This window comes from Indicator indicator, unplaced genomic scaffold (genome assembly GCF_027791375.1).
Source record: "Indicator indicator isolate 239-I01 unplaced genomic scaffold, UM_Iind_1.1 iindUn_scaffold_355, whole genome shotgun sequence".
Classification (NCBI taxonomy): Eukaryota; Metazoa; Chordata; class Aves; order Piciformes; family Indicatoridae; genus Indicator; species Indicator indicator.
In genome coordinates this window covers 1-17,868 of record NW_026539384.1, presented here as the reverse complement: position 1 = coordinate 17,868, position 17,868 = coordinate 1, and the positions used below count along the sequence as shown (strand labels likewise).

Here is a 17,868-nt window from a genome sequence, read left to right as displayed (position 1 = left end):
CTGCTCAAGGAGAAGAGGGTACCCAGGGGCACCAGGCGGGAGGGGGAGGGCAGCCTGGGGACGTGGGGGTGGCTGTCCTCCCTGGCAGGGAAGGTTGGTACCAAGCAGGGCTGACTGGAGGCATCTCCTGCTGCAGAGTGCCAGGCCAGAGCGGGAGTGGCCCCTGGATGCAGCCAAGGTCTACATGGGCATCAAGAAGAAGCTGAAGCCACCAGCACAGTAGGTGGCACCTTCCCTGGCCATGGCCCTGGGCTGGGAACCCAGCTGCTGGCAGCAAGCTGAGCCCCAGCAGCACCCAAAGCTGTGACAAGTCCGTGCCCCTGGGGTGACCTCAGCTTCCCCCCTGGCCCTCAGGCTGGCTGAGCTTGGTGCTGCTGCCCTGCAGCCTGTCCCTCCCTTCCTCCCTTCAGGTGGGGTTTCACCCTCAGCCTGGACAAGCAGCAGCTGTGAGTATCTGCCTCTGCTTCCTGGGGCTGGGGACATCTCAGCCCACACTGCCCAGAGCCCTGGGGGGCAGGGCAAAGCCGGTGCCTGGGCACCCAAGGGTGGGAGCTGGCAGAAAGTGAGGGCTGAGCTCCAGGGGCAATCCACCTCCATAGCACAAACCCTTCCCACCTCCCCTGGGAGGAGCTGCTGAGGTCATCCAGGCACCCAGCTCCAGACGGAGCTGCCCAGCTCTGTGTCACCTGTGTTGGTTGTGCTGCCTGCCAGCTGTCACCCACAGGATGGGGGAATCACAGAACCATTCTGCTTGGAAGAGACCTTGCAGCTCTTGGAGCCCAAGCCTTACCCCAGCACTGCCCCAGCACCACCACCCCATGGCCCTCAGCTCCAGGGCTGTGAAACCCCTCCCGGGGATGGGGACTCCACCACTGCCCTGGGCAGCCTGGGCCAGGCCTTGGCAAGCCTCAAGGGGAAGAAATTGTTCCTCATGGCCAACCTGAACCTCCCCTGAGGTCCCCTGTTTCCTCTTGTCCTGTCACTTGTTACTAGGGAGCAGACCCCAACCCCCACCTGGCTGCAGCCTCCTCTCAGGAGCTGTAGAGAGCAATGAGGTCTCCCTCAGCCTCCTCTGCTCCACACTAACCACCCCCAGCTCCCTCAACTGCTCCTCCCCAGCCCTCTTCCCCAGACCCTTCCCCACCTCTGTTGCCCTTCTCTGGACCTGCTCCAGCTCCTCCATGTCCTTCTTGGAGTGAGGAGCTCCTAACCCAACTCAGCTTTCAGCAGAGCATTCTGTGTCCCCATGCACCCAGCACCAGCTGCTCCTTCTTCTCAGGATGGCTGAGCCTAAGTGCCCCATGGGTGCCCAGCAAGCTCCTGCCTTGCCCTGAAGCAGAGATTAGGGCACACAGAGAGGTTGAGAGGTGCAGCTCCACTAGATGAGGCTGTGCCTGAGGGGGTTAGGTTCACTGGCAAGGTGACAAGGGGACATGGGCCACCCCCTCCCCATTGCACCTCCTCCCTGGCAGCTTCTCAGCTGTCTCTTCTGCAGGTACTTGGTGTGCTCGGGGCAGGCTGAGCTGTGGGACTGGACCACCAGCATCCTCAAGGCTCAGGTGGGTGCAGGCTGGGCTGGGGAGGGGCTAGGGAGGGGGTAAGAAGGGGCTGGGAAGGGGCTGAGCTAGGAAGGGGCTGCCAGGACCTGACAAGGCTCAGGTGGGAGCAGGCTGGGCTGGGCTGGGCTGGGCTGGGCTGGGAGAATCTGATAAGGCTCAGGTGGGTGCAGGATGAGCTGGGCTGGGAAGGGGCTGCCAGGACCTGACAAGGCTCAGGTGGGCACAGGCTGGGCTGGGCTGGGCTGGGCTGGGCTGGAAGAATCTGATAAGGCTCAGGTGGGTGCAGGATGAGCTGGGCTGGGAAGGGGCTGGCAGGACCTGACAAGGCTCAGGTGGGCACAGGCTGGGCTGGGAGGGGCTGGCAGGCCCTGACCCCCCTCTGCCTGCCCTGTGCCCGTGCCCAGCACGATGACCTGCGCCCTGTGATCCTGCGCCGGCGCTCCTCCTCCGACCTGGCCAAGCAGAAGTTTGGCACCATGCCTCTGGTGCCCCTGCATGGGGACAGCACCGATGCCACCATGCTCTCTGCCAACCAGACCCTGGTAAATCCTCTACAGCTCCCCCTGCCCCCCACCCCCAGCTCCCTGTGCCCATCTGAAAGGGCAGGGTCCTGGAGATGGTCGCATGCTGCCCGGCAGGGATGGGGAGGCTTTGGGGGTGTGCCCTTGAGCTGGGCAGCCTCTGAGTGCTGCCCTCGTGTCCGTAGCACCTCTCTGTGTGCCCTGGGAGGGCACTGGGGTGCTGAACCCACTGCCCAGAGCCCTCCCATGGTCCTGCTGCATGCTTGCTCCTGCTTACCCCTGCCCATCTCCCCTCTTCCCAGCGCCGGCTCCACACACGGAGGACTCTGTCCATGTTCTTTGTAAGTACCCTCACAGGTGGAGCATCCTCCCTGCTGCAAGGGTTTGCCTGCAGCACCTCACCCACGCTCAGAGACAGGCCTGGGCCACCCTGCCCATGCTGGGTGGCACAGGAGGAGGTCCCACACTCGTGGACAGGGGTCCCTGCGTGGTGCCAGTCCAGTCCTCAGAGCCTCTCCTGCTTGGGTGTGTGCTGCCCACTCCGAGGGGCTCAGTGTAGGCAATGAGAGGTTCTCTCCACGGGGGCCACCTGGATGGGCCTCACCTCCCCTGGCTTTGTGCTCTGCTGTGCCACCCCAGCCTGGTGACGTGGACCTCAGCAAGGACCAACATGTTCACCTGCCACCAGAGGTGGGGCAAGAAGGGTCAGCAGTGCCTGACCCCTGCAGGCACCAACCCCAGCGGGGAGGGGACGAGGCCCCCCCCAGCTACCAAGTGCAGGGTGGGCACAAGGAGGGGGTACAAAGCAGGGGGGTAGGAAGGGGGACATGTGAATGGTGTGGACAGTGCCCCTCAGCCCATCCCCCTGCCCTCCTCCAGCCCATGAAGATGCACCAGGACTCCTTGGAGGAGCAGCAGGAGAAGGAGGTGGACACTGATCCTGTGTACGAGGAGGTGGGCAACTTCCCTGAGCTGGCAGGGCTGGAGCTGGGGCAGGGCCTGCTGGCAGACCTCTCGGCAGTGCCCACCACGGACAGGTCCAAGGAGCTGAGCCCCTTCCCTGAGCAGCCCCCAGGCACGGCGCTGCGCTCCTCCCTGCCCGCCAGCCCCGCCCGGAGGCTGCCAGGTCCCTCTGTCACCAAAGCCCTGTCCCTGGAAAGGGGCCTGAACCTGGAGAGCGACAAAGCCACCTCCCAGGGGCTGCGAGCCACCAAAACAGCTTCCCTGGAGAGGGACAGGGAGCCGTCCCTGCTGCTGGACTGGGAGGAGGCAGCCGCCGCCGGGAGCGGGGCCGGCACGGATAGCTCGCTGGAGACGCCCAGGAAGAGGAGCGTGCAGCCTTCCTCCCCCATCAGCGACAAACTCATCCAGGAGCTCAGCAGCGTCATCCTCAGGAAGAACGAGGGCCAGCCGCCGGTGACGTGAGCTCCTGTGCCCGAGGGGCAGCCCCCACCCCGGGGGTCAAGTCGTGCCCGGTGGCAGCGCCCATGGGCACCCTGCGGAGCCCTCTCTCCTCCTCCTCCTCCTCCTCCTTCTGACCCCGGGCTGGGAGCAGCGACCGGTGAGGACCGCGGGGGGGATGCATGGGGACCAGGCTGCCGAGCTGAGGTCCCCCCACCTTGGAGGACCACTGGGGACCCACTGGGGACACTGCCACCTGCTCTGGTGGGTGGCACCTCGGGGCCAGGGCCCTGCGCCAAGGGCAGCAAGCAAAAGGGACACTGAAAGCAGAGCCCTGGTGCCCACTGGCTTTGGCACCGTGCTGGGCAGCAGGGGGACAGGGTGCCAGCGTGGGGGGACACAGCAGGATGTCCCCTTCCTAGAGCTGGGGGCAGGCCAAGCAAGCCATGCCTCACCTTCTTGCATCTCCCATGGTGGATTTTGGGGTGTGGCAGGGGGCAGTCAAGAGGGGCAGGGCAGGGCTGGCCATGTGTGCCCAGAGAGTTGCCCTGGTGATGGAGGACAGCTCCTGCCCAGCTGAGGGCTTCACACCTGCTCCTGCCACCAGCAAGGACAAATAAAGGTTTATTTGTGCACTGGAGGGGTTGGTCACTGCAGGAGGAGCGGGGGGGGGGGGGGGGGGGGTGGGACAAGGAGGAGACAGGGACAAGCTGGGGGCACACATGGGACATGGCCAAGCCAGGGCCAAGTCCTGGTGGAGCTCAGAGCCAGGCTGGGAGTTTTCTCCCCACTCCTGCTGCCAACCAAGGGGCAGGATGATGTCCACTGCCTGGGGAGGGGACACACAGCACCTCCTCAGGTGCCTACAGCTGGCTCTGCTCGCTGGACCTCAGGGGCAAGGCTGCCTTCTCTGAGGTCCTCCCTGAGGAGGTCTCCAGCCCAGTCAGGCAGCAGCTGCCTGCCCTCTGCACCCAGCCCCGGAAATCCTGGGAGCTGTAGAAGTAGAGGAAGGGATCAAAGCAGTTGCTGAGGGCAGCCAGCACCAGGGCCACGGTGTACAGCAGGTAGCTGATGTTGGTGCTGCACCCCGAGGTCTTCAGCACGCTGTGGATGAAGAGCAGCACATTGCTGGGGGTGAAGCAGAAGAGGAAGAGCAGAAGGACCAAGGCCAGGACCCTCACCACCTGCCTGTGCTGCCTGCCCTTGGCCAGCAGCCGTGCCAGGATGCAGCTGTAGGAGATGGTCATGAGGACAAAGGGCAAGCCAAAGCCCAGCCCCACCAAGAGGAGGAAATAGTTGGTGAGGTCCTTGTGCTGCTCCCTCTCCAGGACATCGTGGCAGGTGGTGACGTTCAGGCTGGGGACGGGTCTGGTCTGGGGGTGCAGAAGAAGGGGGGTCATGCCCAGCCCCACCAGCAGCCAGATGAGCAGGCAGAGGGCTGCCTTGCCCCGCGTCCAGCTGGAGCCCTTCCACAGGAAGGGATGCACCACGGAGACGTAGCGCTCCAGGCCGATGCAGGTGACGAAGAGGATGGAGCTGTAGAGGTTGCCGTAGAAGGAGGCCACCAGGGCGCGGCACAGGTGTTCCCCAAAGGGCCAGTGGTTGCCCAGCAGGTGGTAGGAGATCTTCAGAGGCAGCACCAGGATGAAGAGCAGGTGGGCAGCGGCCAAGTTGAGCAAGAAGAGGCTGCTGGAACACCTCCTGAAATTGGCCACCAGGACCCAGCAGGCCAAGGCGTTGGCTGGCAGCCCCACCAGCAGCACCAGCGAGTAGAGGGCAGGCAGGAGGAGGGTGGTGAGGCTGCTGCTGAGGAGAGATTCTGCAGAGGCCCCAGGGCAGGTGGCTTCTTCTTCAGGGCTGAGGAGGATGAAGCTTCGCCCCCTGCCGTGCGCTGCAGAGGACACAAGGCAGCAAGCTCAGCCCCGAGGTCCTCTCCCACTGCCACTTCCAGAGTGGGGCCAGGCAGGAGCTGTCACCCCTCCCACAGCCACCAGCAAATGCTGCAGCTGCTGCCTCTCTGCCCTGTGGGGCATGGGAGGCCTTAACACCTTGCCAGCCTTGTCACGCAGAGATGTGCCACATCCTGTGCCACCACGGAGGTGCCAGCCTGGCCAGGTGCCCTGCCTGCAGTCCAGACCAGCTCTGCTCCCGTGTGGCTCTGCCAATGAGCCTTCTCCTACCCAGCTCAGCACAACAGGTCCACCATGACCCAACAGGATCAAAAGGGCAAGCAACAAACCCACACCAGGACAGAGCTGGGATACAACCAGCTGTGCAAGGATGGGAGAGGTTCTCCTAGCAGGGTTCCTCTCTCTTCCTCCTTGTCCTCCCTTGGCCCTGCCAACGTCTCCTCTCCTACCAAGCTCAGCCCAACAAGTCCACCACCACCCAAAAGGATCAAAAAGGCAGGTGACAAGCCCACACCAGGACTGAGCCAGGATATGGCCACCCATGCAAGGATGGGAGATGTCCTCCTAGTGGGGTTCCTGTCTCCTCGGCCCTGCCAACATCCCTTCTCCTACCAAGCCAAGCACAACAGGTCCACCATGACCCAAAGGGAGCCTAAGGGCAGACAGCAAACCCACACCAGGACAGAGCCAGGATTTGGCCACTCATGTAAGGATGGGAGAGGTTCTCCTAGCAGGGTTCCTCTCTCCTCCTCCTTGTCCTCCCTTGGCCCTGCCACCACCTCCTCTCCTACCAAGCTCAGCCCAACAGGTCCACCACAACCCAAAAGGATCAAAAAGGCAGGTGACAAACTCACACCAGGACTGAGCCAGGATATGGCCACTCATGCAAGGATGGGAGATGTTCTCCTAGTGGGACTCCTGTCTCCTCCTCCTTGGTCCTGCCAACATCCCGTCTCCTACCAAGCCAAGCACAACAGGTCCACCACAACCCGAAGGGATCCTGAGGGCAGGCAGCAAACCCACACCAGGACAGGGCTGGGATACAACCAACCATGAAAGGATGGAAGATGTTTCCTCAGTGAGGTTCCTATCTCCTCATTCTTGGCCCTGCCAACATCCCCTCTCCTATCAACTTCAGTGCAACAGATCCACCAGAACCCAAAGGGATCACCAGGACAGGCAGCAAAACCACACCAGGACAGAGCCAGGATATGGCCACCCATGCAAGGATGGGAGATGTCCTCCTAGTGGGGTTCCTGTCTCCTCAGCCCTGCCAACATCCCTTCTCCTACCAAGCCAAGCACAACAGGTCCACCATGACCCAAAGGGAGCCTAAGGGCAGACAGCAAACCCACACCAGGACAGAGCCAGGATTTGGCCACTCATGTAAGGATGGGAGAGGTTCTCCTAGCAGGGTTCCTCTCTCCTCCTCCTTGTCCTCCCTTGGCCCTGCCACCACCTCCTCTCCTACCAAGCTCAGCCCAACAAGTCCACCACCACCCAAAAGGATCAAAAAGGCAGGTGACAAACTCACACCAGGACTGAGCCAGGATATGGCCACTCATGCAAGGATGGGAGATGTTCTCCTAGTGGGGCTCCTGTCTCCTCATTCTTGGCCCTGCCAACATCTCTTCTCCTACCAAGCTCAGCCCAACAGGTCCACCACAACCCAACAGGATCACCAGGACAGGCACCAAAACCACACCAGGACAGGGCTGATATGGCCACCCAGGCAAGGGTGTTCTGCTGAGGTTCTTGCCTTTTGCTGCTCCTCCTCCTCCCAGCCAGCCCCCACCTCAGCCCCACCACAGACGTGACTGCTCTCTCTCCTCCCTGTGGTCAGATACTTTCCACTGCGTGCTCAAAACAAAAGCAAAGAACAGGAAGGTTCCCAGACACAGACAAACAACTCCTGACCCAATCCCTTCCCTGCCTCGCTCACAGAACACAAACTGGGCTCTGATCCTTCACCCCACAGCTCCATCCAGGTGGTCCCCAGGACACCCAGCCCTGAAGAGACCTTGATGATATCTGACAAGCTTCCTGTCATCTCTGCCACCTCTCCAGGTCCAGGGGAGAGGAGAAATGCAGAGCAGGGACCTGATCTTCGCTGCCAAAAGGGTGACAGGGTTGGAGGTCTTCACTTAGGTGTCAATGTGGCCACGTTTTCATCCAAGCAGGATGGGACACGGTGTTGAGATGTCCCAGCACGGCCTCCCTGCCCTACCCCCATCACCCCCCGGGCCCCCCAGGACACTCACCCGGAGCAGCCGAGCTGAGGCAGGCACAGCCGAGCAGGACAGCGACAAGGGCGGCAGCAGAGCTGCACGAAGGCACCAGCTGGGACATCTCTGGCTCTCCACGAATGGCCCAGGCAGGGCTGGCCCCTCCGGGTGTCACCGCAGCAGGGACGACGGCTCCGGCCCCCTCTTTGCCCTCACGCTTCCTGTGCGTCACGGCCAGGTCCTGCCCGCTCCCCCGAGGTGCCAGCAGCCAGCCGGGAGGAGGGGAGCAGGAGGGTACCGCCAGCTGCTGCCGCCAGCCAGCAGCCCAAGGGACGTCAGCGAGGTCAGGGTGATTTCCAGCTGGGGACAGCGACGGCTGCGGCGGGGGGAGGAGGAAGAGGCGAGGCAGCCGTCGGAAGGCAGAGATGCGAGTCCCGGGTGCCGGGCAGGAAGGGGACAGCCAGCGGCCAGCCTGCCCATGTGTGTCCTTGTGCCACTGCAGCGCCCTGGGGACGTGAGGTGCCCTGCCTGCATGCATCGCCCCAGGTGCAGCCCTGCCAGGACCAGGTGGCACAGAATCATGGAATGGTTCGGGTTGGAAAAGGCCTCTGGGATCACCCAGTCCAAGCATCAACCCAACCCCCCCATGGCCACCAAACCCTGGCCCCAAGTGCCATGGCCACAGGGTCCTTGAACACCTCCAGGCATGGGCACTCCACCGCCTCCCTGGCCAGCCTGTGCCAATCCCTGACCACTCTTACAGCAAAGAAATTGTTCCTCATCCTCATCCTAAGCCCCCCTGGCACAACTTGAGGCCAATTCCTCTCCTTCTATCACCTGACACCAGGCAGAAGAGCCCAACCCCCACCTGGCTCCAGCCTCCTCTCAGGAGCTGCAGAGAGCAATGAGGTCTCCCTCAGCCTCCTCTTCCTTACACTGCACACCCCCAGCTCCCTCAGCTGCTCCTCCTCAGCCCTCTTCTCCAGACCCTGGATATCAGAGAAGGGCAACCTCTGGACCTCCAGCTCCTCAATGTCCTGCTTGGAGTGAGAGACCCAGAACTGACCTCAACACTCAAAGTGTGGCCTCACCTGTACTGAATCCATGATGACAATCCCTGCCCTGCCCACACCATTGCTGCTCCAGGCCAGGCTGCTGGTGGCCTCCATGCCCACCTGGGCACACCCTGAGCTCATCTCCAGCTGCTGTCACCCAGCACCTGCAGGGCCTTTTCTGCCAGGCACTTTCCAGCCACTCTGTCACAAGCCTGGAGCCTTCCTGGGGCTGTTGTGACCCAAGTGCAGGACCCAGCTCTTGGCTTTGTTGAACCTCATCCCATTGACCTCATCCCATGGATCCAGCCATGCCAGGTCCTTCTGAAGAGCCTTCCTACCCTCCAGCAGCTCAATACTCCCCACCTCCAGTTTGGTGTTATCTGCAAACTCACAGAGGGAGCCTCAGTCCCCTCATCCAGATGATTGATAAACTGGTCCCAGTACTGAGCCCTGAGGATCACCACTGGTGACTGGCCACCAGCTGGAGTGAACTCCATTCCCACCACTCTCTGGGCCTGGCCACCAGCCAGTTCTTAACCCAGGGGAGCCTCCACCCATCCAAGCCATGAGCAGTCAGCTCCAGGAGGCTGCTGTGGGACACAGTGCCAAAGGCTTTGCAGCCTCTGCAGGGATCCATCCCCTTGGTGGGGCTGACAGGCCAATGTCACCCCAGAGATGGGGCCACCCTGTCGTGGCCCACTCTGCTGGCCCCTTCCTGCCACCCAAGTGGGTGCTGGGTGGCTTCTAGGACACTTTTCTGGCCCCTTCCTGAAGCAGAGGGGAACAGTAGGCCTGGTGACAGCCCCAGGACAGACTTGGTGACAGCCCCAGCACAGCCCTGGTGACAGCCCCAGCACAGCCCCAGTGACAGCCCCAGCACAGCCTCAGTGACAGCCCCAGCACAGCCCTAGTGACAGCCCCAGCACAGCCCCGGTGACAGCCCCAGCAGAGCCCCAGTGACAGCCCCAGCACAGACCTGGTGACAGCCCCAGTACAGACCTGGTGACAGCCCCAGCACAGCCTCAGTGACAGCCCCAGCACAGCCCTAGTGATAGCCCCAGCACAGACCTGGTGACAGCCCCAGCACAGCCCTGGTGACAGCCCCAGCACAGCCTCAGTGACAGCCCCAGCACAGCCCTAGTGATAGCCCCAGCACAGACCTGGTGACAGCCCCAGCACAGACCTGGTGACAGCCCCAGCACAGCCTCGGTGACAGCCCCAGCAGAGCCCCAGTGACAGCCCCAGCACAGACCTGGTGACAGCCCCAGTACAGACCTGGTGACAGCCCCAGTACAGACCTGGTGACAGCCTCAGCACAGCCTCAGTGACAGCCCCAGCAGAACCCTGGTGACAGCCCCAGCACAGCCCCAGTGGCAGCCCCAGCACAGCCCCAGTGGCAGCCCCAGCACAGCCCTGGTGACAGCCCCAGCACAGCCTCAGTGACAGCCCCAGCACAGCCTCGGTGACAGCCCCAGCACAGCCTCAGTGACAGCCCCAGCCCAGCCCCGGTGACAGCCCCAGCCCAGCCCCGGTGACAGCCCCAGCCCAGCCCTGGTGACAGCCCCAGCACAGACCTGGTGACAGCCCCAGCACAGCCTCGGTGACAGCCCCAGGACAGACCTGGTGACAGCCCCAGCACAGCCTCAGTGACAGCCCCAGCACAGCCCTGGTGACAGCCCCAGCACAGCCCTAGTGACAGCCCCAGCACAGCCCTGGTGACAGCCCCAGCACAGCCTCGGTGACAGCCCCAGCACAGCCTCAGTGACAGCCCCAGCACAGCCCTGGTGACAGCCCCAGCACAGCCTCAGTGACAGCCCCAGCACAGCTCTGGTGACAGCCCCAGCCCAAATCTGGTGACAGCCCCAGCACAGCCCTGGTGACAGCCCCAGCCCAGCCTCAGTGACAGCCCCAGCCCAGCCCTGGTGACAGCCCCAGCCCAGCCCTAGTGACAGCCCCAGCACAGATCTGGTGACAGCCCCAGCACAGCCTCAGTGACAGCCCCAGCACAGCCTCGGTGACAGCCCCAGCACAGCCTCAGTGACAGCCCCAGCACAGCCTCGGTGACAGTCCCAGCACAGACCTGGTGACAGCCCCAGCACAGCTCTGGTGACAGCCCCAGCACAGCCTCAGTGACAGCCCCAGCCCAGACCTGGTGACAGCCCCAGCACAGCCCCGGTGACAGCCCCAGCACAGCTCTGGTGACAGCCCCAGCACAGCCCCAGTGACAGCCCCAGCACAGCCTCAGTGACAGCCCCAGCACAGCCCTGGTGACAGCCCCAGCACACACCTGGTGACAGCCCCAGCCCAGCCTCAGTGACAGCCCCAGCACAGCCCCGGTGACAGCCCCAGCACAGATCTGGTGACAGCCCCAGCCCAGCCTCAGTGACAGCCCCAGCACAGCCCTGGTGACAGCCCCATCACAGCCCCGGTGACAGCCCCAGCCCAGCCTCAGTGACAGCCCCAGCACAGATCTGGTGACAGCCCCAGCCCAGCCTCAGTGACAGCCCCAACACAGCCCCGGTGACAGCCCCAGCACAGCCCCGGTGACAGCCCCAGCACAGCCCTGGTGACAGCCCCAGCCCAGCCTCAGTGACAGCCCCAGCACAGCCTCAGTGACAGCCCCAGCACAGACCTGGTGACAGCCCCAGCACAGCCCTAGTGACAGCCCCAGCACAGCTCTGGTGACAGCCCCAGCCCAGATCTGGTGACAGCCCCAGCACAGCCCTGGTGACAACCCCAGCCCAGCCTCAGTGACAGCCCCAGCCCAGATCTGGTGACAGCCCCAGCCCAGCCCCAGTGACAGCCCCAGCACAGCCTCAGTGACAGCCCCAGCACAGCCCTGGTGACAGCCCCAGCACAGCCCCAGTGACAGCCCCAGCACAGACCTGGTGACAGCCCCAGCCCAGCCTCAGTGACAGCCCCAGCACAGCCCCGGTGACAGCCCCAGCACAGCCTCAGTGACAGCCCCAGCACAGCCTCGGTGACAGCCCCAGCACAGCCCCGGTGACAGCCCCAGCACAGCCCCGGTGACAGCCCCAGCCCAGCCTCAGTGACAGCCCCAGCACAGCCCTGGTGACAGCCCCAGCACAGCCTCAGTGACAGCCCCAGCAGAACCCTGGTGACAGCCCCAGCACAGCCCTAGTGACAGCCCCAGCACAGCCCCGGTGACAGCCCCAGCACAGCCTCAGTGACAGCCCCAGCACAGCCCCGGTGACAGCCCCAGCACAGCCTCAGTGACAGCCCCAGCACAGATCTGGTGACAGCCCCAGCACAGCCCCGGTGACAGCCCCAGCACAGCCCTGGTGACAGCCCCAGCACAGCCCCGGTGACAGCCCCAGCACAGCCCCGGTGACAGCCCCAGCACAGCCTCAGTGACAGCCCCAGCACAGCCTCAGTGACAGCCCCAGTTCAGCCCCGGTGACAGCCCCAGCACAGCCCTAGTGACAGCCCCAGGACAGACCTGGTGACAGCCCCAGCACAGATCTGGTGACAGCCCCAGCACAGCCCTAGTGACAGCCCCAGCACAGACCTGGTGACAGCCCCAGCACAGATCTGGTGACAGCCCCAGCACAGCCCTAGTGACAGCCCCAGCACAGACCTGGTGACAGCCCCAGCACAGATCTGGTGACAGCCCCAGCACAGCCCTGGTGACAGCCCCAGCACAGCCCTGGTGACAGCCCCAGCACAGCCCCGGTGACAGCCCCAGCACAGCCCCAGTGACAGCCCCAGCCCAGCCTCAGTGACAGCCCCAGCACAGCCCTGGTGACAGTCCCAGCCCAGCCTCAGTGACAGCCCCAGCACAGCCCCGGTGACAGCCCCAGCACAGATCTGGTGACAGCCCCAGCAGAGCCTCCTCCATCGCCACCCATCAGAGGATCCAGGACATGTGCAGCTGACCCCAAAAAGAGACAGAAGGGGACAAAAGGGACAGTGGGGACAGCCACAGGCTCTCGAGGAAGCACAGGCAAAGAATAAGCAGAGCCAAAGAGGCTGGGAGGGGGAGAGGGGGACAGTGGGCCAGGGGACAGGTGGGACAAGGGCTGACTGGTAAGCCCTCATGGGTCCAGATGTCCTTCACTGAATGCCACATCATGACCCCACGGCAGAGCCTTAGGGCTCTGTGCCCTCCACGTGGTGTGGGACCCCAGGTGTCCCTGTGCCTAGGGGTGGAGGCCCCACTGTCCCTCGTGTCCCCACACCTCAGCTCCCCACCTGTCCCTGTGCCCTAGAACCAGTGTCCTGGCACCCCATGTGTCACTGTCCCTAGACAAGTGTCCTGGCAGGCACAAGGACTTGGTCCTCAGCGTTCCTCATGTCCCCATGCCACACCATTCCCCAACTTCCCATGTCCTCCTGCCCAATGACAAGGGCCCCATCACCCCATCTCCCATGTCCCCATGTCTCCCTCTGTCCCCATGGCTCTGCCTCCTCATGTCCCCATGTCCCTATGTCCTTGTGCTCCTGTCTCCCCATGTCCCTGACTTCCTCTTTTCTGGTCTCCACATGTCTCTGTGTCCCCATGACCTCATCTTCTCCTGTCCCCATGTGCCTGTGTCCACATCTCCCTATGTCACCATGTCCCTGTGTCCCTGTGCTCCTGCCTCCCCATGTCCCCACCTCTCTGTCTCCCCATGTCCTTGTCTTCCTCTCTCCCTGTCTCCACATGTCTCTGTGTCCCCATGTCCCCACCTCCCTTTCCACCTTCCCACCTCCCCACGTCCCTGTCCTCCTGCCTACTTATGTCCCACAGTCCTCATGCTCCCATCTCCCTGTCTCCCCATCCCTGTACCCCTGTCTCCCTATGTCCCCATGTCCCTGATTCCCCATGTCCCTGTGTCCCTGTGTCCTCCTGTCCCTGTCCTCCTATCCCCCGTGTCCCCATGTTGTCATGTCCCCATGTACCTGTGTCCTCATCTCCATGAGTCCTTGTGTCACCATTTCCCTATGTCCTTGTCCCATGTCCCCATATCCCCATGTCCTTATCTCCCCATGTCCCTGTCCTCCTGTCTTCCCATGTCCTCATGTCTCTGCCTCCCCCCCTCCCCATGTCCCCATGTCTTCCTGTCCCTTATCTTCCTATCTACATGTGCCCCCATGCCCCCGTGTCACCGTGCCCCACCTCCCTGTGTCCCCATGTCCCCCATATCCCTATGTCCCAGTGCTCCTGCTTCCCCATGTCCCTGCTTCCCCAGCTCCCTGTGTTACCATGTCCTGTCCCTCTCCTGCTATCTCCCAGTGTCCCCATGTCCCTGTCTCCCCACCTCCCTAAGTGCTTGTGTCCCCATGTCCCTGCTTCCCCGTTTCCCTTTGTACCTGTGTCCCCATGTCCCCATGTCCCCATGTCCCAGTGCTCTTGCCTCCCCATGTCCCTGCTTCCCCAGCTCCCTGTGTCACCGTGTCCCGTCCCTACCCTCCTATCTCCCCGTGTCCCTGTCTCCCCACCTCCCTGTGTGCTTGTGTACCCATGTCCCCACGTCCCCATCTCCCCTAACGTCCCCATAGCCCCACGTCCGTGTCCCTGTCCCACCGCACCGGCCAGATGCGCACCACCAGTCCACTAGGTGGCGCAAGTGAGTCAACGGCAGGGGGCGGGGATTGGCTGGGGAAGGTCGATAAGGAGGGGGCGTGTCCCCGGGAGGGGGCGGGGATTGGCTGCAGAGAGGGCCGGGCGGAGCCGGTTCCGGTAGTTCCGGGGCCACTCACGCTCGGCTGCAGCCACCGGGAGCAGGGATCTGGAGTCAGGAGCAACGCAGCAATGCAGCCGCCACCGCCGCGCAAGGTGAGACCGGGGACCGGGACGGGGACCGGGGCCGAGACCGAAACCGAGACTGAAACTGAAATGGAGAGAGGGGCAGGGCGCACCGGGACCGGTCCGGGCGTCCGGTCTTGCAATCGTTCCGGTGTCCTCCATCAATGCCGGTGGCAACCCGCGCCGGGTCCCGCAGTGGCGGTCAGGGTTCACCCCCCCGGCTGGGCGATGGCTCCCCGCAGCCGGGGCCTGGGGGCGGTGGATGCCGGCCCCGGGGCCGGTGAGGGCAGCGCACCCCCTCCCCCGTGCCGTGCCCAGGCCTGAGCGGTGCCGTCCCGCAGGTGAAGCTCACGCAGGAGGTGCGGATCCACCTCCTGGAGCAGCTCTCGGGCCTGCAGGGCAAGCAGCAGCGAGATGCGGAGCTGCTGGAGGACATCAGGTAAGGCCCCCACGCGGGTGTCCCTCTGCCACCCCGAGCTGGGGGCGAGCAGCTCATCCCATGTGTGGGACATCAGGTGGGGTCCCCGTGGAGGTGTCCCCCCCACCCCCAGCCAGCTCGTCTCACACGGGGGCTTGGAGCCAGGGCTGCCAGGCACAGCTCACCTTCAACCTGCCACCTGGAGGGCATCCTCCATCACCTGCCGGGGTGGCCGCATGGGGACGGACAGCCTGGTGTGGGGGGATGGTGGCAGGGGGGTTGGTGGTGGCAGCAGGGGGGATGGTGGCAGGGAAAGGATGTGGTGACAGTGGGGTGACCGTGGCAGTGAGGTTGACACTTGTAGTAGGGTGATGATGGCAGGGGAGTTGATGGTGGCAGGGGGTGATGGTGGCAGTAGGGTGACAGTGGCAGGGGATGGTGATGGCAGGAGGTTGATGCTTGCAGTGGGGTTGAAGGTGGCAGGGTAGGGATGTGGTGGCAGGGGAGGGTGTGGTGGCAGTGAGGTTGACACTTGCAGTAGGGTGATGGTGGCAGGGGGGGTGATGGTGGTAGTGGGGTTGGTGTGGGGGGCGTATGGTGGCAGTAGGGTGACAGTGGCAGGGAATGGTGCTGGTGGCAGGGGGCTGACGGTGGCAGGGGGGTGATGATGAGGGTGGCCCATCCCTGCTAGGGTCCTTGCCTGCCCCACACAGCCTCTCCCTACAGGTCCTACAGCAAGCAGAGGGCTGCCATCGACAGGGAGTATGGCCAGGTAAGGAGCTGCCTCTGCTTTCATGACCAACGTCTGGGGGGGGGGGGGGGGGGGGGGGCACAAGCCCTGAGCCCCATCCCTCCTGTAGGGGACGCTGTGGAGCAGAGCAGGGCCTCCTGCAGGCCCCCAGCAGCAGCAGGGGGTACCGAGCAGGCAGGACTGGGCCACTCTGTACCAGCTGGGAAGGGGCCGTGGCAGATGGCCTCAGCAATTGTCCCTGCTTGGGGTGGCACCAGGCACAGCAGGGCACCCACGGGGCTGCTCTGCTGAGCACAGCAAAGCCTGGACCTGGGGGGTGCGGAGAGAAAACCTTGCAGGGGTCGGGGGAGGAGGAGGAAAGCTCCAGGCTCTGCTGTCTGCTGGGTCATGCAGGGCTCTGCTCTGAAATGTCAGCTTGGGTTTACTCCTGCAGCATCCCCTGGGGACATCCTGCAGCAGAGCTGTGTCCCCAGCTGCAGGCAGCCAGGCACCATCTCACACTGCTCCCTCCTTCCCCTCCTCCCCAGCCTGCTTCTGTGTCCCCAGGGGTGGGGGCTTCCCGTGCTTGGCTTCGCTGAGGGCTCCTCTGCTCTGCCTCTGCAGCAGCCACTGTCCCTCACTGGTGTCCCCTTGCCAGTCCCAAAAGCCACACACACCCTGGGGGGGGGTTCCTTTGGTGGTGGTGACTGCTCCCCAAACAGCTTTTCCCACGGGGACCCTGCTGGCACCGAGCTGCCGTGGGATGTGTCCCATCCTGCTCCGGGGGGTGCTCGTGGGGTGGGCAGCTGGTGTGGGGGAGCCCAGATTTGTCCCTAGGGTGGCACTGTGGGGTGCTGGGGCATGGGGCAGGGCTGGGGAGGGCTGGAGGTGACAGGTCTGTCCCCAGGCACTGCAGAGGCTGGCGAGCCAGTTCCTGAAGAGAGACTGGCAGAGGGGCCGTGGCGAGGCTGGCGACTCAAGGTGGGCTGGGGACAGGGATGGGCATGAGGGGCTGGGGCTGGCTGTGCCCACCTGTGGCCCAACCAGCTGGGAGATGACTAATCCCAACTAGGATTTGGGTGGGATGTCCACAGGGATATGGTACCTGACTCAGAGGGGACCAGAGCTGGCTGACACCCCTGAAAGCTGGGGGGCAGGCAGGAGGTGCCCAGCCCTGACCTCCACCTGCCCTTGGGGGTGCAAAGCTGGATAGGAGCTGGCACTGAGCATTGCCAGCCCAGCCCCAGTCTGTCCTGGGCTGATCCCCAGCAGTGTGGGCAGCAGGGGCAGGGAGAGGGTTCTGCCCCTCTGCTGTGCTCTGCTCAGACCCCTGCAGTGCTGGGGCAGCTCTGGAGTCCTCAGCACAGACAGGGACCTGTTGGAGCAGGGCCAGAGGAGGCCACAGCACTGCTGGCAGGGCTGGAAGCCCTCTGCTGTGAGGCCAGGCTGAGAGAGTTGGGGTTGTGCAGTCTGGAGAGGAGAAGGCTCCAGGGAGACCTTCTGGTGGCCTTGCAGTGCTGGAAGCAAGCTGGGGACAGAGTTTTGAGCAGGGCCTGTTGGGACAGGCCAAGGGGGGATGGTTTGAAACTGAAAGAGGGAGATGGAGAGTGGAGAGAAGGGAGAAATGTTTGACCCTGAGGGTGGGGAGAGCCTGGCCCAGGCTGCCCAGAGAGCTGGGAGCTGCCCCATGGCTGGCACCATCCCAGGTGAGGTTGTGTGGGGCTGTGAGCTGCTCTGGCTGCAGCTGATGCAGGGTGGGGGGTTGGACTCAGGTGAGCTTTGAAGGTGGCACCCACAGCAGTCTGTGACTCCATGCCCACCCCCCTGGTGCCCACAGGAGCTCGGTGGCTGTCTGGAAGGGCATCATCGAGGGCACCGCTCAGGCCGGGCAGCTCCGCGTCACCGCCGCCGACACCTACCGAGCCCTGGCTGCAGAGGCTGCCCGCAGCCACCGGCTCTCCAAGGAGAGGATGCTCAAGAAGGTACCCAGCTGAGGACTGGCAGAGGCCATGGGGCTGCTGGGTGGTTTAATGGCCACAGGGGTGCTGGCTGCATGGTTGGACTCCATGGTCAATGGGATGGAGCCTAGCTGGAGGCCTGTGTCTGGTGCAGACCCTCAGGGGTCAGGACCGGGGCCAGAGCTGTTCAATATATTAAGCAGGGACCTGGGTGAGGAGGGCACAGAGGGCACTGGCAGCAGGTTTGCTGGTGGCACAGAACTGGGAGCAGTGGTGCCACAGGAGGGCTGTGCTGCCAGGCAGCCAGGCTTGGGCTGAGAGCTGGGCAGGGAGGAATGGAAT

General features: G+C 63.8%; 2 protein-coding genes across 2 annotated transcripts; one reads left to right on the top strand and one right to left on the bottom strand.

The window, feature by feature from the left end:
- Positions 1-136: 136 nt before the first annotated feature.
- On the top strand, positions 137-4,097 carry LOC128980595 (arf-GAP with Rho-GAP domain, ANK repeat and PH domain-containing protein 3-like; the record flags this gene model as incomplete). The annotated part of the gene is made up of 6 exons (XM_054399058.1): positions 137-219; positions 411-446; positions 1,496-1,559; positions 1,964-2,101; positions 2,383-2,421; positions 2,960-4,097. Coding segments are annotated over 6 exons (906 nt in total), but the record flags the coding sequence as incomplete, so codon positions are not given.
- Positions 4,098-4,344: 247 nt separating this feature from the next.
- LOC128980594 (proteinase-activated receptor 2-like) lies at positions 4,345-7,740 on the bottom strand. The gene is made up of 2 exons (XM_054399057.1): positions 7,647-7,740; positions 4,345-5,372 (listed from the first exon to the last, which is right to left on the bottom strand). The coding sequence occupies exons 1-2, from the start codon at positions 7,738-7,740 to the stop codon at positions 4,345-4,347; spliced, it is 1,122 nt and encodes a 373-aa protein (XP_054255032.1).
- Between the last annotated feature and the right edge of the window lie 10,128 nt (positions 7,741-17,868).